Raw genomic sequence first — 24,752 nt, 5'->3', positions numbered from 1 at the left:
AGAGATCGGTACTGGCGCCACTCCTGTTCCTTATTTATATACATGATATGCCTTCTAGTATTGCAGGTGATTCTAAAATATTTCTGTTTGTTGATGACACTAGATTGGTAGTAAAGGATGTTGTGTGCAACATTGACACCGTTTCAAATAGTGCAGTTCGAGACATAAGTTCAGGGCTTGTAGAAAATAAACTTACTCTAAATCACAGTAATACTCAGTTTTTACAGTTTCTAACACACATTGCAACAACAAGTGACGTTCTACTTACACAGATTTGGCGTATGATTAGTGAGACTGAACATTTCATGTTTCTAGGTGTTCAGAAAGATAGTAAATTGTCGTGGAAAACCCATGTTCAGGGTCTTGTAGAAAGACTTAAATGCTGCCGATTTTATCATTAGAACAGTATCAGAAGTAAGTGATAGTTCGACACAGAAACTAGTCTACTTTGATTATTTTCATTCGCTTATGACGTGTGGTATATTTTGGGTAACTCTTCCCATTCTCAAAGGCTATTTTTGGCTCAGAAATAGGCGGTTCAGGCAATAAGGGTGTAATTTCATAAACCTGTGTTCATTAGGCTGCTGGGCATTCTGACATTGACTTCACTGTCTCTAAATGTGTGTATACTTTGATGTCGTTCCTTGTTAACAGTATCAGCTTATTCCCAACAATTAACAGCTTTCACTCAGTTAATGCTTGCCAGAAATCCTATCTGCATTTAAATCGCACTTCCTTGACTCTTGTGCGGAAAAGCGTGCAGTATCCATTTTCAATAAGCTGCCACAAGATTTCAAAAATCGTACTAGTAATCCATGCACTTTCCAACCTAAACCAAAGGGTTTCTCGTGGGTCACTCCTTCTATTCTGTCGAGGAGTTCCTTGAAAAGTTAAGCAAATTCATGTGTTAATTGTTGATTGCGTTCATATAAACTTACAGCTTGCCGTCTTTTTAGGATTCATAAACATTTTGTTTTATTTATTATTACTTTTCTGCTGTAATATCGTATACTGACACGTTCCATGACCACGGAGATTTGCTCGTCAATTCGTTCCCACGTAATTAGACGTGTAAAATAAAAAAAAAAATGAAACTAATACTTTACCGCGGAGGTATGAAAAGGGGAGATGGTGATACAGACTTTTGCTGTTTTACTTTGAAGCCCGCACCGCCACGTTGAATGCCCCATAAAGTTAGCAGACTAAAGTTTACAATTGCTTCTTGTTCATAATTTCTGTCGTGTGCACCCGACAGCTGTTTCAAATAGCAAATGTCAAAATCCTTTCGTGAATAACACTGTTAAGAACACATTTTCAGACGCTTTTCTAATCTCAATTGCACATTTGACCCAGTAATAGAACACATTGGCCTTATTAATGTAACTTTCTTATTATTATACGTTTTGAATAAACAAGAAGAAAAGTATGTGGCGACGAGACTGATATTTATTTATTTATTTATTGTTCCGTGGGACCAAATTAAGGAGAAGTCTCCATGGTCATGGAACGAGTCAATACATTAAATTATAACACGATATTAGAAACAGATAAAATGAAATATAAAAAAACATATTCAGGTGACAAGTCGTAAGTTTAAATGAAGAAAATCAACAATGTAACAGTGGAATTTGCTTAATTTTTTAGCTCTTCCAGGAGCTCCTCGACAGAATAGAAGGAGTGAGCCATGAGGAAACTCTTCAGTTTAGACTGAAAAGAGTTTGGGCTATTGCTAAGATGTTTGAGTTCTTGTGGTAGCTTATTGAAAATGGATGCAGCAGAATACTGCACTCCTTTCTGCACAAGAGTCAAGGAAGTGCATTCTACACGCAGATTTGATTTCTGCTTAGTATTAACTGAGTGAAAGCTGCTAACTCTTGGGAATAGGCTAATATTGCTAACAACAAACGACATTAAAGAAAATATATACTGTGAGGGCAATGTCAGAATTCCCAGATTTTTGAATAGGGGTCGACAAGACGTTCTCGAACTTACACCACATATAGCTCGAACAGCCAGTTTTTGAGCCAAAAATACCCTTTTTTAATCAGAAGAATTACCCCAAAAAATAATACCATACGACATAAGCGTATGAAAATATGCGAAGTAGACTACTTTTCGTGTTGAAGTGTCACTTATTTCAGATACTGTTCTAATGGTAAATAAAGCAGCATTTAGCTTCTGAACAAGATCCTGGACATGGGCTTTCCACAACAGCTTACTATCTATCCGAACGCCTAGGAACTTGAACTGTTCCGTCTCGCTTATAATATGCCTATTCTGTCTGATCAAAATATCGGTTCTTGTTGAATTGTGAGTTAGAAACTGTAAAAACTGAGTCTTACTGTGATTTAGCATCAAATTATTTTCCACAAGCCACGAACTTATTTCATGAACTACATTATTTGTTACTGTTTCAATATTACACACAAGATCCTTCACTATCAAGCTGGTGTCATCAGCAAACAGAAATATTTTTGAATCACCTGTAATACTAGAAGGCATATCATTTATATAAATAAGAAACAGCAGTGGCCCCAGCACCGACCCTTGGGGAACGCCCCACTTAACATCACTACCACTCTCAATATTGCGGAGAATTACACTCTGCTTTCTGTTCTTAAAGTAAGAGGCGAACCAATTGTAAGCTACTCCCCTTACTCCATAATGGTCCAACTTCTGCAGTAATATTTTGTGGTCAACACAGTCAAAAGCCTTCGTTAAATCAAAGAAAACACCTAGCGTTCGCAACCTTTTATTTAATACGTCCAAAACTTCACAGAGAAAAGAGAATATAGCATTTTCAGTTTTTAAGCCATTTCTAAAACCAAACTGAACATTTGACAGCAAATTACGTGAATTTAATCGCTCCAGTAACCTTGTATATACAACCTTCTCGATAACTAGCAAACACCGATGGCATAGAAATAGGTCTATAATTGTCAACATTATCCCTGTCTCCCTTTTTATAAAGTGGCTTCACTACCGAGTACTTTAATCGGTCAGGAAACCGACCACTCCTAAAGGAAAAGTTACAGATATGGCTGAGAACCGGGCTAACATACATAGAACAATACTTCAGTATTCTGCTAGATACCCCGTCATATCCATGAGAGTTCTTGGTCTTTAGTGATTTAATTATTAACTCAATCTCCCTCTTGTCAGTATCATGGAGGAGCATTTCAGGTAACAGTCTCGGAACACTTTTTTCTAAGAGCGCTATATGATTCCCTGTTGGGACTAGGTTTCTATTTAGTTCACCTGCTATATTCAGAAAGTGATTATTAAATACTGTACATATATGCGACTTATCAGTAACACGGACATTCCCACTACGCACAGATTCTATATCCTCGACCTGTCTCTGCAGACCAGCAACTTCCTTTACGACTGACCATGTGGTTTTAATTTTATCCTGAGACTTAGCTATTCTATCTGCATACCACATACTTTTTGCCTTCCTAATAACATTTTTAAGCACCTTGCAATACTGTTTGTAATGGGCTGCTGCACTTAGATTTTGACTGTTTCTAACGTTTTGATATAATTGCCACTTTGTTCTACAAGATATTCTTATCCCTCTAGTCAGCCACCCAGGCTGCCTGTTTGTGCTAGTACCCTGTTTTAAACGTTCTAACGGAAAGCAACTTTCAAAGAGCATGAGAAAAGTCTTGAGAAAAGCATTATATTTATCGTCTACTGTATCAGCGCTATAAACATCTTGCCACTCTTGTTCCTTTATAAGGTTTACAAAGGTCTCTACAGCAACTGGATCAGCTTTCCTGAACAGCTGATGACTACATTTAACACGTGTTGCAGCACAAAAATCTTTTAAAGTTAAAATTTGTGCATCATGATCTGAAAGGCCATTCACCTTTTTGCTAACAGAATGCCCTTCTAGTAATGAGGAATGAACAAAAATGTTGTCTATGGTTGTTCTACTGTTCCCTTGCACTCTCGTTGGAAAGAATACGGTTTGCATAAGATTATATGAATTAAAGAGGTCTACCAGCATCCTCTTCCTTGCACAATCACTTATACAATTAATATTGAAGTCACCACATATAACTAACTTTTTGTATTTCCTATAAAGTGAACCAAGAACCTCCTCTAGCTTTAACAAAAATGTTGTGAAATCGGAGTCTGGGGATCTATAAATAACAACAGTTAGAAGTTTAGCTCCGTTAAATTTAACCACACCTGCACAACATTCAAACACCTTTTCAGTGCAGTACTTTGAAACATCAATTGACTCAAATGGGATGCCGTTTTTCACATACATGGCTACTCCCTCACACCGCAAAGAGCTCCTCGAAAAGCTGCCAGCCAACCTGTATCCTGGTAAAGGAAGCCTCTGAATTATCTCCTTATTTAAGAAGTGTTCAGATATACCAATAATTTCAGAGTCAACATCTATAAGCAGTTCACTAACTTTATCTCTAATACCTTGTATATTTTGATGAAATATACTAATTCCCTCATTACTCGGATACCTAAGCTTTGTCAAAAGTGATTCCTTTGTTAGAGAGACTTCCCTTAAGCAGGAATACCTATCAGCTGACTTCAATCTAAAAAAGGTGCAGCTCTAACACCCACTACTGCAGGAATTTTCCCATGAGTGATCCCACCAACCCCACCTATGCTGTCACCTATAAGCTTTGCCAACCTCACCTTCCCATACCTGTTGAGGTGTAGGCCATGTCTGTGTCCCTTTTGCCGATATTGAAGGGAACGTATTTTGCTGTGTTTGGTCGGAAACTAACCTTTCCTTCCCATAACGTTCTTTTTTCGAGTTGGGTTGATAGAAAATCCGAAATCACATGACAGAAATAAAGCTACTACTGTGAAAGTAAACAGTGCAACCAAAACTCAAGAGTGTAAAAGAAATTATCGATTGAATAATTTCACTTAGAATGAAACGTGATTCCTTTACCTTTCAGACTACAATGAGAACGATTAGTACACCTACAAGCTGGTATTTTTGAACAAAACACTTTCACCAGAGGCTAATGTTTGGAGCAGCCGACATACCTGACGCCAGTTTAAAAATTGTGACGTCATAACCACTCCACTTATTATACCTAATACTTTGTATGTCATTTTATATACACTCTGTAATCAGAAGTATCCGGACACCTAGCTGAAAATGACTTACAAGTTCGTGGCGCCCTCCATCGGTAATGCTGGAATTTAATATGGTGTTGGCCTACCCTTTGCCTTGATGACAGCTTCCACTCTCGCAGGCATACGTTCAATAAGGTGCTGGAAGGTTTCTTGGGGAATGACAGACCATTCATCATGGAGTGCTGCACTGAGGAGAGGTATCGATGTCGGTCGGTGAGGCTTGGCACGAAGTCAGCGGTCCAAAACAACCCAAAGGTGTACTATAGGATTCAGGTCAGGACTCTGTGCAGGCCAGTCCATTACAGGGATGTTATTGTTGTGTAACAACTCCGCCACAGGCCGAGTGTTACGAACAGGTGCTCGATCGTGTTGAAAGATGCAAACACCCTCCCCGAATTGCTTTTCAGCAGTGGGAAGCAAGAAGGTGCTTAAAACATCAATATAGGCCTTTGCTGCGCTCCCCCTCCATGAAAACCACGACCACACCATAACATCACCGCCTCCGAATTTTACTGTTGGCACTAGACACGCTGGCAGATGACGTTTACCGAGCATTCGCCATTCGCACACCCTGCCATCGGATCGCCACATTGTGTACCGTGGTTCGTTACTCCACACACCGTTGTTATACTGTTCAATCGTGCAGTGTTTACGCTCCTTACACCAAGCGAAGGGTCGTTTGGCATTTACCGGCGTGATGTGTGGCTTATGAGCAGCCGTTCGACCGTGATATCCAAGTTTTATCACCTCCCGCCTAACTGTCATAGTCCTTGCAGTGGATGCTGATGCAGTTTGGAATTCCTGTGTGATGGTCTGGATAGATGTCTGCCTATTACACATTACAAGCCTCTTCAACTGTCGGCGGTCTGTCAGTCAACAGACGAGGTCGGTCTGTACGCTTTTGTGCTGTACGTGTCCCTTCACTTTTCCACTTCATCATTTTCCACTTCACTGTCACATCAGAAACAGTGGACCTAGGAATGTTTATGAGTGTGGAAATCTCGCGTTCAGACTTATGACACAAGTGACACCCAATCACCTGATCACGTTCGATGTCCGTGAGTTCCGCGGAGCTTCCCATTCTGCTCTCTCACAATGTCGAATGACTACTGAGGTCGCTGATATGGAACACCCTGCAGTAGTTGGCACCACAATGCACCTAATATGGAAAACGTATGTACTTGCGGGTGTCCGGATACTTTTGATCACATAGTGTACCTTCTGTTTGTGGATCAGTTATATTTGACTATGCCGCGTAATTTTATCTGTGATTGCGACGTTCAGTCATCAGGCGGCTGGCCTAAGACGGTCATGATCAAATAAATAATATTTTTGCAGAACAACAAGAAAGTGTTTCCTTCTTAAAGGCGACGATATTGAGTAAATTTAGGGAAGGGGTTTTCGTGGAAGACTGGAGAGGATTCTCCTGTCACTGTCGTATACTTCGTGTGGGGTTCACGAGAATAAAGGGGGCGCACAAAAGCGTTTGAACAGCAGTTGTTTTTCTTCTCGCTACATACGCATACGGAGTAAGACAGAAACGCAATAATATTGGTACAGAAAACCTTCCACCTTGCAAGCACTGCTCAGTGGTTTGTGGAGCATAAAAAACCAGTAACCTCCCCCCCCCCCTCCAATTCTCTAAAGAATCGATCTGCCATAATCAATAATCATTACTTCAAAAATGAGTTAAAGTGACGATATTTGACATTAAGCATGTAAAACCTTTATGGTGGAAGACACCAAATCCTAATAATAATGTTGGTTTTATTAGTACCAAATTATTCACCCACAGACAAAATAAAAAGTTCAAATGAAAAGTGGAATATGTTCAGTAGTAGAAAAGTAATAAACTGAAACGTCATGCATGATACTAAAGCATTATCGCATTAAAAACAGATATTTCGTAAGCGATAAACGGTTTTTCTCTCATTTTTTGGGGCCTGAAACGAGAAAATAGAAAAGGTATCCTCAAGAGCGAGAAGTTATAGATTTTGGACGCTGGTGTCTGGAACGAAGTCGACATTGACTCATCCCTAAGGTGTTCCATTGGGTTCAAGTCGGAGCTCTGTGCAAGCCAGTCCTATTCATGAATGTTATTGTCCGCGAACCGTTACCTCACAGGTGCTGCATTATAACAGGATGCATTACAATGTACCTACAATCAATCGTTGTTTCCAAGCTGTTCGTCTGCTCTCCGGAGTGCACTGTACTGTAACTTGTGTTACGTGTATTTGGCATTTTCCTAAGCACAGTTATGGGAACCACACTCAGACCAAGAAAAACAACTCCATACTGCAGCACAATCTCCTCTGTACTTCACTGTTCGCACTACACATGATGGCAGGTAACGTTCTAGACGCATTTGCAAAACCTACTCCCTTCCACCAGACTGACACAGTGTATACCGTGATTCACCACATGAAATCAGTCGTTCCCAGTTATCAACTGTCCAGAACTGTCGTTGTTCACACCGCCTGAAGTGTCGTTTAGCACTGACTATAGAAGTGTGTGGATTATGAGGGGCTGCTGAACCATTGTACTCCATTCTTTCTAAAGCCCTATGCATATTAATTGTGCTGGCCTGACTGCTCGCAGGACTTTGGAATTCACCTGTGATGCCTTCCGCTGATTTTATGTGAATTCTTACACGCACCTTCAGAGTACTCGACATTTCCTGTCCATCAGTACATCAGATATGCCTGATCTTGTTATAGCTGTAGTTGGTCCTTCGCGTTTCCACTTCACAATCACATTACCAACAGTCGACTTAGGCGGGTTTAGAAAGTTTGAAAACTTCCTGATGGGTATGTTGCTCGGATGGCGCCTAATCACTAGTCCACTGTCGAAGTCTGAACTCTATTGGCCGATCCAGTCTACCCTTACTGCTTGTCTAGAGCCAACACAGTACTCACCAGCTTCTATTATACTGGTGTGTCCGCCTCTCGTCATAACTAGTGGTGAATTCCGCGTTACGTCACCATGTCCGGATGCATTTGATCAGACCTTGTATACTGCAATGTGCTGTCCCGGTTTTTGGCAGCTGGCGTATATGGTTTTTTTTTTGGGAGGGGGGGGGGGGGGGAGGGAGGAGGTAGTAACACTGGCACGTTGTGTCTCTTCGCATTACACAGTCTGCAGTGCACAGGAGAGGGTCTTGTTTTTGTACTACGTGTTATGGTTTATTCGCTGTATCTTTGCGTATGGATCGCAGGAAGAATAACAACTTAAATGCCACAGTGCGCACTGAAATAATTCTAGTGTTTTCTTGGTGATCGCTGCACGAAGAATTCCGTAATATATTACTACATTCCTCACATAAAACTTGAAATTTTATTAATAGGCTTTGTAAGGTGTCAGGCAAATCCAACACCTTCCATGAAAACCCTGACATCATAAGCAAATCCAGTAGTATGTCACATAGCTCCGAATAAATCATCATCATCATCATCATCATCATCATTTAAGACTGATTATGCCTTTCAGCGTTCAGGGTGGAGCATAGCCCCCCTTATAAAATTCCTCCATGATCCCCTATTCAGTGCTAACATAGGTGCCTCTTCTGATGTTAAACCTATTACTTCAAAATCATTCTTAACCGAATCCAGGTACCTTCTCCTTGGTCTGCCCCGACTCCTCCTACCCTCTACTGCTGAACCCATGAGTCTCTTGGGTAACCTTGCTTCTCCCATGCGTGTAACATGACCCCACCATTTTGATAGTTTTCTCTCTTGTGAAACTTAATTTAAACCTAGATTATAGATGTGATATGGCATAGGTCATCCTTCGATCCATTGTAGAACTTGGAAACCCATTCAGGGAATATTCGTTCACATTTTTATTGAACGCAGTTGGTTTTTACCATCCTGTATTAAAACATTTCCTTTTATCAGTAGTGCAATTTATAAACGATGTTTTGTGAGTAGAATAAAATTTCCAATGGTAAACTTAATTGCTTTTTCGACTTTATTTTACCAGGTACTAAAAATAGGAAAGCCTTGAACCCCTTCCACTAAATTTAGTTAGTATTAAGATCCCTCTACAGGGAGTGCAGTGGAGCTGACGCTGAAATCATTAAGTATTTGGTTATATCATCGCTAGTCTCACTGAACTCTTCTGAATTCTACATGTCATGTGTGGTCTGACGTCTCCTTACCAGCAACAGGTCCCAGGTTCAAACTAGTCAATTCCCTAAAAAACACGCTCAGAGCGTCGTTGCGCGAAAGTGGTAGGGAGACACGATATAGAACAAACAGACACCACGCAGAATGTTTAGAGCTTTCGAAGGATAGTTGTCGTCCATCTTGAAGTGACCCTCATTTTAGGATTTTCATCAGCTCAGAGGCGTCCTTCCCTGTTTAAATAAGCCTGTGGCAGTTCGTGCTGCCCTTCTTTATAAACCTTTAAAGTAACCAGTTATGACTACGTGATATGCATCCACATACTTTAGTAATATTCTAGAATTGATCGCACGAGTATTTTGTAAGATGTTGTAGACTCACCGCATTTTTCCGATATCCTACCCGTGAACCGAAGTCTGCCACCAGCACGTAAGCTTATGTGATCGTTCCATTTCACATCCCTACAAATTCTTATACCGATTTAATTGTATTAGTTGACTGATTCCTGTTGTGACTCATTGATATTCTAATCATTGTATACTACTTGTCTGCTTTCTCAGAATGGCACAGTTCTACATTTTTCAACTTTTAAAGCAAGTTGTAAGTTCTTGTACCATTGCGAAATTTTATCAAGAACTCACTGATTATTTGTGAAGCCCTTTTGAGTCAGTACTTCATTATACACTCGTGAGCTAAAAAATTATGACCTTATGTGTTTAACAGCATCTTGATGAATCTTTGAAATCCGATACAGCAGCGAATCCACGTGGCATGGGTCCAATAACTCCTTGGCAGATTTCTCGAGTTACGCTGCTCCAGATGTCTTTTCACAGGTCACGCAGTTCCCGTAAATTACGGACTGCTGGTTTGTAGGTACGGAGCTGTCGTCCGGCACCATCCCAGATGTTTTCCCTCTGGTTCAGATGTGGCGAATTTGGTGGCCAGGAGATCACGTAGAACTACCTACCATTACAGCTACCTACCACCTTGCTTAACGCACTGTAAATCGATTCACCCCTTGAGACCCCTATAGCTGTAATGCCAAATGTGCCATCAGTGTCGAGGAAGACATCGAATATGAGAGAATGCAGATGGTCCGCAGTAATGACAGCTGTCACGGTGCTTTCGATTACAACAGCACGTCTCATGAAAACACGTCTGACTGTTACCCATAGCATAATATTGTCCCCATTGGCCGCTGTTCGTAGTGCAGTGCATGTTGCAAGTAGCCATTCACGTGGCTGACGCTGTTTGTAAACACGACAAACTGCATGATTTAACGAAACATGTGATTTATCCGAGCAGGCGACGCGTTTCCTTTGAGCCACGGTTCACTCTCGATGATTCTATGCCCATCACAGTCACAACTGATGATGTCATTGTGTCATCACAGGAACAAATAAGGGTCTGTTGTGAATCTCCGTGTTCAAGAATGTGCTCTAAATGGTGTGCTCTGAAACACTTGCGCCTATACTTGCATTGTACTCTGTCGTCAGATCTACCACAGATTGGCGCCTTTCAGAGCGGTAAAGCCTCCGACTTCGACGTTCTGTGAAGACACGTGGACGTCCAACCCCTTGTTGCTTGCTGTTTATCGTCTTTCAACCATTTTTTATGTCTGCTCATGACACTAGGATGTGAACAGGTGACCAGCTACGACATTCCCGAGATGCTTGTTGCCATATGCCCGGCCATAACAATCTGGCCTGGCTTATTTCAGTGGATTACACCATTTGCGGCTCGCATCGTCGATACAATGATTCCCCATTTTTATGTGCCCCGCTTTCGCACTTTCTGTACCATGTCACGTGCGCACACTGCTACCCGGCATTCACTTTCGCGGTGGACAGTGGTCATAATGTTTTAGTTCATAGCTGTAGATAACTGCATCGTTTGCAAGAGCCCGAATGTATTGTTAATATGTGATTTTGTTCATTGTGTGCCAGGCCATTATTACACGACATGAACAGCAGGAGCCCCAACACACTCCCTTGGGGCATGTCTCCTGTTGTTTTCTCATCTATCGAAGACTTTCCAGCCACGATAACACGTCCATTCTTCAAAGACTGTGCAAAAAATAACTTGGCCTATACCTGCTCAGACGGTATAGTAGGTGAGGGGACGATGGTAGTTTTGGGGATTGGGTTGCTTGTGGCCATCTGGAAGTGTGCACGGTAGGATAGTTGCAGTTCAGCCTTATCTCGAGAAGAACTAAAGTTGGCGGGTCTGCAAACAATCGTATTAATAGATTATGTCGGTACCACAAACAGTTCGACAAGTCAGTAGTTCTGAGTAGAGTGCCGTATAAGAAAATTGGTGCATAAATGAGACAGTCGCTGCTAATGGATGAAGTGCACAGTTTAGCAGGTGGCAGCAAATTGAGGCAGCCACCCCTTAGGAAGAGAGGTATGGACTCGCTCAACACAGAACAGAATGCGTATCTACACGGGGCCACGTTATTTCGCCCGAGCTCCACAAACTAACGAGGCCGCCCCTTCGTAATCAAGGGGTTGAATACCCAGCGCTGAGAACGAGAGTGCGTTTCTGCGCAGGGGCCATGTTATTTCGCCTGAATTCTACCAAGAAATCCTCAAGCCAGTTATAAATTCCGTTTGCTTATCGTACTTCCGTAAATACGTGTTAGTTTAGTAGTACGTCGCGTGAGTATGGCGGGGGGGGGGAGGGGGGGGTATTAAATTGTAAGGTCTAAAGCCTATGTAAGTGGGCCGCCGTGTCGGCGAGCTGACTGCTGCAAGTGACATAACATAACGAGTGGTTGTTTCTCTCCCGGCAGCAACATGGCGGAGGTGGCGCATTTCCCGGACACGAAGCCGAGCCGCACGCTGAGCTACAACGCCAAGCAGCTGATCGCCCGCGAGCTGGAGATGGAGAAGCTGCGTCGCGCCGAAGCGAGCTTGCTGGCTGCCCAGCCCACGGACAAGGACAAAACTAAGGACAAGGACAAAGCCAAGGATAAGGACAAAGCCGTGGACAAGACGAAGGAGGCCCCAGCTGTGCCCAACCACTTGCAGAGCCTCAAGCCCAAGGCCATCTCCGAAGTCAGCAGGGTGAGTACCTACATCAGTCCTATGTTGCTATATTTGTTTATCATAAGTTCGATCCTGTAAACAAACGCCCACTAAGTTACAGTGTACCTACACGACATATTGTAATGTCACTGGAAATAAACTGCAGTGACAAAAGTCATGGATATGTCCTAATATCGTGACGGACCACCTCCGGCCGGAGTAGTGCGGCACCTCCACGTGACTGGACTCAACAAGTCGTTGGAAATACCCTGCAGAAGTACGCAACCATGCTGCCTCTATATCCGTCGATAATTGCGAAATTGTTGTCAGTGCCGGATATTGTGCACAAACTGACCCCTCAATTATCCGCCATATATGTTCGATGGGATTCAGGTCGGGTGATCTGGGTAGCAAAATCATTTGCTTGAATTGTCCAGAATGTACTTCAAACGAATCGCGAACAACTGTGGTCTGGTGACATGGTGCATTTTCATCCATAAAAATTCCATCGTCTGGTTGCGAACGGTCTCCAAGTAGCCGAATATAACCATTTCCAGTAAATGAACGGTTCACTTGGCCATTCCATATAAACTCGGCCCAAACCATTATGGACCCCCACCATCTTGCACAATGCCGCTGGCCGTTGTGGCAAAGCGGTTCTAGGCGCTTCAGTTCGGAACCGCGGTGCTCCTACGGTCGCAGGTTCGAATCCGGCCTCGGGCATGGATGTGTGTGATGTCCTTAGGTTAGTTAGGTTTACGTAGTTCTAAGTCTAGGGGACTGATGACCTCAGATGTCCATAGTGCTTAGGGCCATTTGAACAATGCCTTGTTGACAACTTGGGTACATGACTTTGTGCGGTCTGGCCACACTCGAACCCTTCTATCAGCTCTTACCAACTGAAAACGGGACTCATCTGACCAGGCCACTGTCTTCCAGTCGCCTAGGATCCAACCGAAAGGGTCACGAGGCCAGGAGAGGCGATGTAGGCGATGTCGTGCTGTTAGCAAAGGAACTCGCGTTGGTCGTCTGCTGTCATAGCCCATTAACACCGCACGGCTTTAACGGATAAGTTCGTCGTACGTCCCACATTGATTTCCGTGGTTATTTCATGCAGTGGTGTTTGACTCTTAGCACTCACAAATCCGTGCAAAAGCCGTTGCTTCCGGTCGTTAAGTGAAGGCCATCGGCCACTGCGTTGTAAGTGATGAGAGATAGTGCCAGAAATTTCGTGTTCTCGATACACTCTTGACACTTTAGATCTCGCGAATTCCTTAACGATTTCCGAAATGGAATGCAACTACCATTCCACGTTCGAAGTCTGTTAATTGCCGTCGTGCGCCATAAGCACGTCGGAAACCATTTCACATGAGTCGCCTAAGTACAAATTACAGCTCCCGCCATCCATGTATGTGCATTTCGTTGTTGTTATAGCGTGAAACAAAATGCAGGAAGTTGCCCTAGGCTACTCGAGAGATACAAAGAGGGATGCCACTTCATCTGTATGAGCAGAAATTACCAGAGGGGTTGATCATTATGCCACTACTGTTCTTGCTTTATATCAATGATCTGCCATTTTATTCGAATGAGTGGGCAGAATTTGTCCTGTTTGCAGATGATACAACTATTGTTGTGAAGCCGAGCCATGAAGCATCAACAGATAAAATAGTAAATGATATTATTCTGAACGTTACTGACTGGTTTTGCACAAATAGGCCAACTTTTAACTTCGAAAAGAAAAGGTTCTCAGGATATTCTGTTTTTTACTGTCAAAAATATCCTAGTTCCTGTTAACCTGGTATTCCGAAAAAAGGTAGAAAATTTAGATTTCTTACGTGCGCATATTTTTGAAAACTTAAAAGTGGATAACTCTATAGTAGACAACCTCAAACGTTTAGAATGACTTTCAAATGTTTAGCCTACTGATGATGCTGCGTCTGTAAGAAGGTTGCAACACCGTAAGGGTATAGCGAAATGCGTGAAGACCGTAGGACATGTAAAACAAGATTCAGAGTCTGTCGCCGGCCGCTGTGGCCAAGCGGTTCTAGGTGCTTCAGTCTGGAACCGCGCGAATGCTACGGTCGCAGGTTCGAATCCTGCCTCGGGCATGGATGTGTATGATGTCCTTTAGGTTAATTAGGTTTAAGCAGTTCTAAGTTCTAGGGGACTGATGACCTCAGATGTAAGTCCCATAGTGCTCAGAGACATTTGCATTGGAGTCAGTCGCAATAAAACACTGGACTGAGTGGGGCATAGGTTTTATTACAAATGACAGAACCTTGTTTTACAAGTCGTAAGATTTAATCCAATAATGACGGTAGAGGATACGTCGTTTTAGATAAAGAAAAATATTAACCGATCTGTACATCTTTATTTTTCGAGAAAGATGGCCTAGTGCGAGTAGCATTCGCCCCCTGGAGTTGCGCACAAATTTAATTATGTATGTAGATAGACCATCCATCCCCGGAATCGAGAATCTTGAATATTTTTGCCTGTTGTCGATATGGCCGCATCCTTTAACTGCATTGACGTAGAAGCTTAAATGTTGTACACCGCCAAGGGACTTCAGACTTTAGTACGCGAAATGAAATTTAACTTAATACATCTTCCCTTTGCTGAGAAAAAGGGATCTTAACAGATGGGTGGACGGACAGACAGTTCGTGTTGTATAATTACAAGTTAACCATTTTCGGATATTTTTCCCTCTACTTGTACTGCGAAACCTCGCTTCTTGCCAAATTTCGTGATATTACGTAAACGGGAGGTATCCTATAGGTTTTGATGAGCGACTTTGCGACTATCAAAATAGGTGACGAAAATGTCCGTATCTTTTTTACACCGCCAAGGGACCGTAACCTTAGTAAGTGTCTTAAATTTGAACTTTATAGTCCACCCGTTCCTGAGAAAAAGTGTTCTAGACAGACAGACAGACAGACAGGCGGACGGACGGGCGGGCGGACGGACAACAGCAACAACAACAACAACAACAACAACTGAGCGATCCTGTAAGGGTTCCGTTTTTACCGACTGAGGTACGAAACTTTAAATAAATCATCAGTTCTTTATCACCAGGTTTAAAGTCACTTGTACGTTGTTGAGTTTAAGTGATTTTAAGACGTCCTTCCTGATTTAAGTTCTTCTCACTAAAATGTACGCGGTTCCATTCTGTTTATCTGTCTCTGTCGCGGTACTTCCATTTACTAACATCGACATTTTCTTTAGTGTTCGAACTGGAGAGAAAAGAACTTTGAAGTACGCTTCTTTATTGTCAAACAATTAATAACTTTCACATAAAATAGAAAATCTGAAAGCTATTGAGAAGTGTGTAGTAAGAGCGTCGAGTGTAATCTGAAACAATGCTGGAGAGAAGCTGGAAGACAGCGTTTTGAGAATAAATCCCCTTAAATTATTTCCCACGTGTAATTGCCACTCCCCATGCCCTGAATGAGCCTTTGTTGCGCAGATATAAGGAGAATATTGTCCGACGTTGTAAACGACGCTAAGAACTGATGCGATCCTTTTATGAGTTATTTCTATTAATAGGGGTGCTCGGAAGAGCAAACCGTATAGTGATTCCACTTATACGGCGCTCTTTGTCTCTTGATGGAGGCAGCGTGGACTCGGCATTGGCGGAAGCGAGCGTTCCGTATTTATGGGCGCAAGTCGGCGCCGCCGTATTGTGGTCTCTTAATGACACATACTTCACCGAACCGTGTTTGACTTCCGGAAGAAATAGCCATTAGCGGAACAAGCTACCCGCCCCGCGCCGTTCCCTCGGCTTTTACAATCCACTTGATGCCTTAATCGAAGCGCTGAATAGTTGCGAAACACCGGCGGTTAACAGCCCGTGCCTTATTCATATGTTCCTTGGCGCTCAGCCTGCGATCCGCAGATCGAATTGCCGGGAGTGAGCGTATCATCGTTCGGTTGCTTATGAAGGAGGGGCCTGTGCAAAGCAGCGTTGTGATGAAGCTGTTTTACGAGGGGCAGTCACAAAGTTGTAAATATCATCTAGGAAAAAAAAATCAGCGGGTGAATCATTACGAAGGATTATGGTGTGATGGTGCAGCACAAGAAACTGAACCTGAACCAGTGGATGAGAAAGGATTAGATGAAATACAGTCTGACGGAATAACATCTGCCGTAACATCACTTAAGAACAGGAAAACGTTGGGAAGAGAATCCTGAATTGTTAAAATATGGAGTAACTGTGCTACACCTACGACTTTTACATCTTTTGAACGACTGCTGTAAGAACAAGATTATCCCCAAAGACTGAAAGATTGCTAGAGTGATATCAGTTTTTTTCCCTCCTTTTCCTTTTTTTTGTAAAAAAAGGGGAGATAAAAGCCTTTGCAATAAGTACAGAGGAATAAGTTTACTGGGCTCATCAAACGAGATATATGCCAATATTTTAAACATAAGCCTTAAAAGCATAACGTAAATAATACTGTATGAGGACGCTTTACGATAAATGTAGTTTTTATCTTACACCAGATAATACAAAAACGCAGAGAATATATCAAAGAAGCACACATTGCTTTTATTGAGTTGAAAAAACCTTTAATAATGTCAGTAGACGGAATCTTTGGAAGACAATGACGAGTCGCGGATATCCAAAACATCAAATAAATGCGATAAAATTGGTATCAGAACCCATCAGTCTAGATCTCAACGGAAAAATGAATAATGAGACACCAACTAATGAAGCAGTACGACAAGGCTGCTGCATCTCCCCAACTTTGTTCATCAGTTACTCACATGTCCGTCTGCTTAGTTGGCTGGTAACATGTTCACTTCCCATGCAGCGGGCCCAGGTTCGATTCCCGGCCGTGTTGGAGGATTTCTCCGCTCTTGGACTGGGTGCTGTGTTGTCCTCATCATCATTTCATCACCACCGAACGCAATTCGCCCATTGTGGCGTCCCTGGAATAAGACTTGCAACCCGGCGGAATCCCGACCATCAGTGCCATACGATCATTTCATTTACTCACTTGAAATAACTTGTAAGGAAAACAGAATTTCAAAACGGTATATACCTAGGGAGTCCTCTTTTAACCCATATGATTTTTAAAAAATGTTTATTTGGTCTACTTGTACACTACTGTATACATAAATGTACAAAAAAGAAATGGATAGGTCCAAATTTAAGCATAAAACAAATGTTGTATTTACGCTACTTTGGAACTATGAGTCTCATTTCGTTATCTTACGAAATTTTTGAAAACAGTTTGAATGAAGATGCACATTACATTTTCTATATTTGTAAATGGTTGCATTGTTACATAACCTATATCTACTTCTTGCTTTGTTTTCCTCGTCTATTACTATGTGGCCTACGTAGTTATAGCGTGTTTCTTTCGGAAGAGAACTTTTGGAGGGTCGTCCCTAGTAGTAGTTTCCTGTGTCCTAAGGGGTTGCAGTTTCTCTATTTCCTTCAGTCTCGGCTGCAGTATTTTCTGATTTTATTAGGGTCACACGTAAGTATGATCGAAATTGAAGTTGTGACATATATTCTTCATTTGCAAGATAGTATAATTCTTCATGAATTGACAACTAGGTTGCGTATCAAGTTGATGAAGAGAGTCCACCACCATTTCTTGACTCTTACTCGATTTCTGTAATTAACAGTAGCATTATCGTGTAGATCAACACTACCCATTTGCTGATTCTACTGAGATATTACCCTGGGCTGGGGCAGAGAAAGATTTTTCTTTTCTTTCCGACTGTGCCTTTTGCATTCGCTAAAGGCTGGATGGTGCCGTTGTTGGGAACTACTGACACAGTGGAAGAGTCATTCCACTTTGCCGTCATGATTTCAGCTTTATCGTCAAAAGGAAACTCAAACACTCCCCTGCCTTTTTTCTTCATGCTTGTGGTGGAGTCCAAAGGGCACTGTACAATGCAGTTCTCACAGATAGTGCCAGTGCCAAAAAATCCCTTTCGTTTTAAAAACAAAATAAAGAATTAGAAGAAATTATTAAAATATATACAATGACGAGGCGAGTCTTTAACATCTGAAAGCAAATTTATAACTACTTGCTCACCCAAAGAAAATTCAGATGTTTCACAGCCGGCCATTGTCCCACCATAAGGAATGAATTTGTACAAGTAGCCATTTGAACTGCATAAATACCACAGTTTGAAGCCAAATTTGACAGGTTTTCCTTTGATGAACATCTTGCAGAAATGTCTCCCAAAATAAAGACAGTTTCCTTGTGAATAGACAAATTATATGAAAATATTCCAAATTGTAGATATTTTTCATTGATTATATGAAAGATTGGTTTCGCTTTAGAAAACTTTTCATTTTTATCGAGTTTGTCATTATTAGACAAATGGATGTTTTGTTTGATTGACAAGAATTTATTACGATTCATGCAACTTCTTACAATTGGTAATCCTTTGTCTTCATCTTTCGACCAGTACAGTTTCATTGCAGGTAATATGTGATACCCTGAAAGAATCATTATTCCTATAAATTGCTTCAGCAATGGAACAGTTATTTGAAATGAATGGCGATTATTATGTTGTCGATATTTATTTGCGTATTCAGTAATTTTTGAAAACACTTTTGAGTCAAAGTAAACTGAAAAAATTTCATTTGGCGATAGACCTCTACTCTGTTCTTTATATTTTCTGCCTTGGTTACCTTCTCTGTTATTGGTGAAGAAGTGAAGTTTGTTGAATCTTCTTCCAGTTCGGAACATCGTCATTTCTTTTCCTTACATTCACACCAATTCGTTTTCCTTTCTTAATAGATGCTCTAGGTTCTGACGCTACAGCTGAATTCACTGTCTCGCTCACTATGTTCATGTTTTTCAAATGTACCAGCAATATACCAGCAATATTAGTTGCTTCCTCTTCTTCGACAAGAAGATTTTCATCAATTTTATCTTCATCTGTGATCTGATCAACATCTGGTGGCATGTATGTGCAATCAATGATATCTGCAACCTCAAGTTCTTCAGCTTTATTCAGCATGGCCTTAAGTTCCGCAGTAGATATGGGTTTTGTATAATAATCAGACATTCCTAGACAAGGAGAAATCCCTGTATGTACTATCTGCATTCATGTACAGCAAAACTGTGATGAATTACCATTCAATTCGTAATATGCTAAAGTAAATAAAGTGCAAAACTTTAATAAAACTGACTTACCAGTAGCGAATATTTGGTCTCAGTTATTGTTCCAGATGTAGACACGCCCCCTTATCATCAATGAAGTTCAAACTGAAACTGAAACGTAAAGATGTATAGGCTTACAAATATCTTAGTCAAGTCATAAAATCGTTGTAGAATGACACACAGCTTAAAAAACACATTATTCAAATAGTTCAAATGGCTCTGAGCACTACGGGACTTGACATCTGTGGTCATCAGTCCCCTAGAACTTAGAACTACTGAAACCTAACTAACCTAAGGACATCACACACATCCATGCCCGAGGCAGGATTCGAACCTGCGACCGTAGCAGTCGCGCGGCTCCGGACTGAGCGCCTAGAACCGCTAGACCACCGCGGCCGGCAACACATTATTCCTCAGTCTTCCCCTACCTATTTTCATCTAACGATATATATATTCTGAAGATGGCTTCTTTAACGTAAGCCGAAACCGATATTTTAACCTAAATATAGCACCAGATCGCAGTACTCCATGGACCATGTTGTCTGAATTTATGAAAATGAAAACTTCCCCAATGAAATACACAAATTTATCTGGAAGTTTGAAAATTCAAAGCGGTCAACATTTAGTTCAGTGAGCAATTTAAAATGCCTAAACGTGTTATTTCAGTTGTCCTCTTAATGTTTTAATAAAGAAATCCGAAATTTTTGCCACTCATTTTACATAAAAAATTACGAATGAAATTTTGCGTTAGCGCAACTTTTGGCCTAAATGGGTTAAATAACTTACTGTATACTGATAATGCAGTTACCCTAGCAGATAAAAAAGAGGACATGCACAAAGGAATTTACTCACTGATACAAATACGTGCTAAATCTGACGTGGAGATCACAACGGAAAAAACTAAGACAGTGGCCTTAAAGGGGAAAGAACACATTGAACCAAAATATTGACAGATCAGAAGATTTTAAAACAAGTAAATCAGTTCAGTTACCTAGGATCTGAGTTGGCATATAGCTCAACATAGATATAGCAAATAAGCTTGGTAAATTCAGCCGAGCATGCGGAACAATTAACAGAAAACTTAAAAGCCGTACTAGGAAAGGTACCTAACTTCTACAAAACTGTTGCAGTCCCCACACTGGTCTATGGAAGTGAGATCTTGGTGATTACCAAAAAGCAAGAAAGTCGTATTCAGACATAAGTGATGGAATTCCTGAGAAGAGTTAAACTTTGCACAATAGAAGGCAGAGAAGAACAAACAGCTCGTAACCAGGAGGAGGAGGAGGAGGAGGAGGAGTTGGTGGTGGTGGTGGTGGTGGTGGTGGTGGTCAGTCTGAGCCCGTCAAACACAAGGACGTGGAGAAAATTATTCGGCCTGTCACAATGGTTCCATTGATATCAATGAAATTTAGGAGGGAAGTTACTTCCATTAGGCTTAAGTAAAGTACTGAAGTAGTCAACGAAAATTTATTAGAAAAAAAATAATTTGGCATTATAATATTACTTCTCTGCATAATCACCAGTCAGATTTAATCTCCTATCATATTTATTAATGAACTGAAAAATTTCCACTGCATAGAATTGTGCCGCCTGAGACTGCAGTTACCCCATGAGAGCATCTTTCTTGGAGACGAAGCGTTAGGAACCTGGCCACTTTCCCATGTTCATGAAGCGGAGGAAGTCACTTGGAGCGAAGTATAGGCTGTAGGGCAGATGTTCACAACCATCCCGTTTGAACTGGCGCAACACTTTCTGGAGCGCAGGTAAAGTGTAGCTGAGCAATGTCGTGCAAAAATACGACAAAGAGAGAGCATCACTAGTTTTCCAAGTGTGTTCTCAGTATTCTTAATGTCTTACAGTAGCCTTCAGAATTTATTGTCGTTGCTCTTTCCGTAAAAACCGCAAACAGGACTCATACGAGTCATCCGTTGAGTTCTGTGACGCTCAGAAAGTGAGTTTTTGAGCCGAACGAGCATATACCTTATTATATCCTAACTGTTAAGTCACGTGCCAAGCAAAAAGTCCTACAAACGTTCTCAAAGTTGTCCGACAATTGGCATATAGCGCTGATATTCACGAATTGTTTCTTCAGTTTTCTGTAGCAGATCATTGCTGACTGCAGACAACAAGTGATTTCCAGACTGCAAAACGAATTCTTCTTATTGATTACTATGAAAAAGGGCCAAGCACCGCATTGTGAAATATGTGCCATCCGTATGGGCCAACTGCATGAAAATAAACGAGAAGTAGTATGAATGAAAAAGGAAGAATAATCCTCCACTAGGATGTTGCAGCTGGCAACAAGAGTTGTTTTCAGAATGCGATTTTCACCCTGCAGCGGAGTGTGCGCTGGTATGAAACTTCCTGACAGATTAAAACTGTGTGCCGGACCGAGACTGGAACTCGGGACCTTTGGCTATCACGGGCAAGTGCTCTACCATCTGAGCTACCCAAGCACGACTCACGCCCCGTAATCACAGCTTTACTTCTGCCAGTACCTTGTCTCCTATCTTCCAAACTTCACAGAAGCTCTCCTGCGAACCTTACAGAACTAGCACTCCTGGAAGAAAGGATACTGCGGAGATATGGCTTAGCCGCAGCCTGGGGCATGTTTCCAGAATGAGATTTTCACTCTGCAGCGGTGTGTGCGCTGATATGAAACTTCCTGGAAGATTAAAACTGTGTGCTGGACCGAGATTCGAACTATGCACCTTTGCCTTTCGTGGCCAAGTGCTCTACCATCTGAGCTACACAAGAACGACTCACGCCCCGTAATCACAGCTTTACTTCTGCAAATGAAAGGCAAAGGTCCCGAGTTCAAGTCTCGGTCCGGCACTCAGTTTTAATGTTAAATAATATATCGGCTCAACCACTTGTTCATAGTGTAAAAAACTATAAACAAGTGGTTGAGCCGATATATTTTTTAACATTGACATTCACAACCACGACCTCTCATCCAGTATGGATAAAATCTAAACTCAGTTTTAATCTTCCAGGAAGTTTCTAGAGTTGTTTTGTTGAAACACGCTTCCTGTTCACTTGATGGGATCCTCAGGTAACGAAACCCGTGGCCGAACAATGTTTTATAGACGACGACGGAGTTATGGCACTATGGGTGGGTGTTTTGAAGACATTCCAGAATCGTCGTTCAGTGGAGGACCATAGTTTACAGTATAGTGTCCAAAAGGAGAGTATGTCGAAAATTTTGTACATTTTTCGAAAAAAATAAACGGAGTCCATCCTAGCCACTTCGAGCAATGTTCGTCTTTCCCTCGTAATTGGAGCAGTTTTGTACAAACCACAATCTTCTCTAAGACTGTTGATAATCAACCATCCTTCAGATGGGAAAGATGCCTCAGCAGCCTCCATGTTGTTATACGAGAGGTTTGGGCTGTGTGTCGGTACTGCGTAAACCCCCCCCCCCTCCTCTTTCGATTTCTGTAACAATAAAAACACAATACAACACTATACTGCGCAGTCGCTCCTTACAGTTTCTTGTTCAGCAAGGCTTTATTAATTTATTTTTGTTTGTATTTTTTAAATGCAATTGTGTAATACTAAAGATAGTCGGGTTGAACCTATCTTCTACCAAATTTAATCAAAATGGGTTCAGAGGGTTAGACATGAAAAGACATTAGATACACACACTTTCGCATTTGTAATATTGGTATGGACTTAAGCACAGACTAGAAAAAATAACAAATTGCTTAAAAATTATATCCTACTTTTAAAAATTTTTTTGTTTGTGTGGCGCTGAATTGCATGGTTATCAGAGCCCATTCAGATTCCCAATCCTTTCGCTGTCCATTCTCGCCATTTTCCCGAATGACGATGAAATGATGAGGACAACACAAACACCCAGTCCCCGGGCACTGAAAATCCCCGACTCGGCCGGCAATCGCACCCGGACCCCGTGACCCAGACGCAGCAACACTTGCTACTTGACCACGAGCTGCGGACTTTAAAAAAAAATTAGGCCTTGAATTCCTCAAAGTGTGCAAAAGATTCCAGAGACCACGACGCTCCTTCCTCTGGGCCGAACCCTTCCGACGATTGTTGCAGGGTGTTTGCTTTCAGGCATTTCAGACCTTAAACACCAACGGCCCTGTGTTCGATGGAACATAAAACGTGATTCACATGAAAAGGCCACCTGTCGCCACTCAGTGGAGGCTTATTTGGGGCATTGGCGTGCAAATTCCAGTCTTCGTCGCCGATGAACAGTAGTCAGCATGGGTGAATGAATCACACGCCTACTGCAGAGGCCCATATGTTCGCTAACAGTCCTTCGGGTGGCACTGTTTGTAGCTCCTTGCTTCATCTGGGCGGTCAGTTCCTCAACAATTACACGTCTGTTCGCCCGTACACATCTCCACAACTGATTTTCATCCCTTGTCGTCTGTGGCCCGTGGTACACCATAATCGCCTCGGCGCCGATTTTGAATAGCGCCATTTTGCCATACACGGTATACTTTAACCACAACGACACGCGAACAGTTTACAAACTTAACCGTTTCGGAAATGCTTCCACTTTTGGCTCCAAGCCAGTGTTCATACCCCTTTGGTCGTTAGATAAATCGCTCCGTTTCCTCATTAAGACAACGACTCCACATTTTTCGCGCCCCCCGTCGTGTTTTATGTACCCTCCACTGCTACTGCTGCCACCTGTCATCTGTAAATAATTGTTGCACGTTAACGTCGAACATAGCCGGTAGTCACATTAATGAGACTGGACCGTGTATGACTCGTTTATGAAATTCACAGTTCTCTCACTGCACTCATGAACCACATTACAATATTAACGTACATGTTTGCTTGTTATTTGAAAATTAATGAATGTCTGGTGCCAAAGGAATACCGGTAAGGAGTGCACTTTAAAGATCTTCTTGCGTGAATCGCCACTAGGAAGAAACTAAAGGGTCTGCTTGTAAACAGATGTACACCTGTTCTTATTGCAACCGAGCGAGGTGGCGCAGTGGTTAGCACGCTGGACTCGCATTCGGGAGGACGACGTTTCAAATCCGTGTCCGACCACCCTACGTTAGATTGTCCGCGATTTAAATCGCTCCAGGCAAATGGCGGGATGGTTCCCTTGAAAGGGACGGCCAATTTCCTTCCCCATCATTGAAACAGTCATCTATAATGACTTCGATGTCGAATTCCAATCAAGAGCAACTGCCAAGATGAGAAACGTAGAAGTAGATATCCTCGGTATAGCAAAGCAGCTTAAATCACTTAATAAAGGCAAGGACTGCGGTTCATATTGTGTACCAGTCAGGTTCCTTTCAGAGTATGCTGATACAATAGCTCCATATTTAGCATTTATATACAACCGCTCGCTCACAGAAAGTTCCGCA

The 24,752-nt window shown here is 41.9% G+C and overlaps 1 protein-coding gene across 2 annotated transcripts in view; it reads left to right on the top strand.

Moving 5' to 3' along the window:
• Positions 1–24,752, top strand: part of LOC124594958 (chromosome transmission fidelity protein 18 homolog) — a 467,415-nt gene that overhangs the window by 197,274 nt on the left and 245,389 nt on the right. For both annotated transcript variants that reach the window (XM_047133468.1, XM_047133467.1), the window contains exon 18: positions 12,037–12,310. In XM_047133468.1, coding sequence (XP_046989424.1) covers positions 12,037–12,310 — 274 coding nt within the window. The remainder of the gene's footprint in view (positions 1–12,036; positions 12,311–24,752) is intronic.

This window comes from Schistocerca americana, chromosome 2 (genome assembly GCF_021461395.2).
Source record: "Schistocerca americana isolate TAMUIC-IGC-003095 chromosome 2, iqSchAmer2.1, whole genome shotgun sequence".
NCBI classification, from domain to species: domain Eukaryota; kingdom Metazoa; phylum Arthropoda; class Insecta; order Orthoptera; family Acrididae; genus Schistocerca; species Schistocerca americana.
Note: the sequence above shows the minus strand (reverse complement) of the source record. Positions and strands in the feature narration are given on the sequence as shown.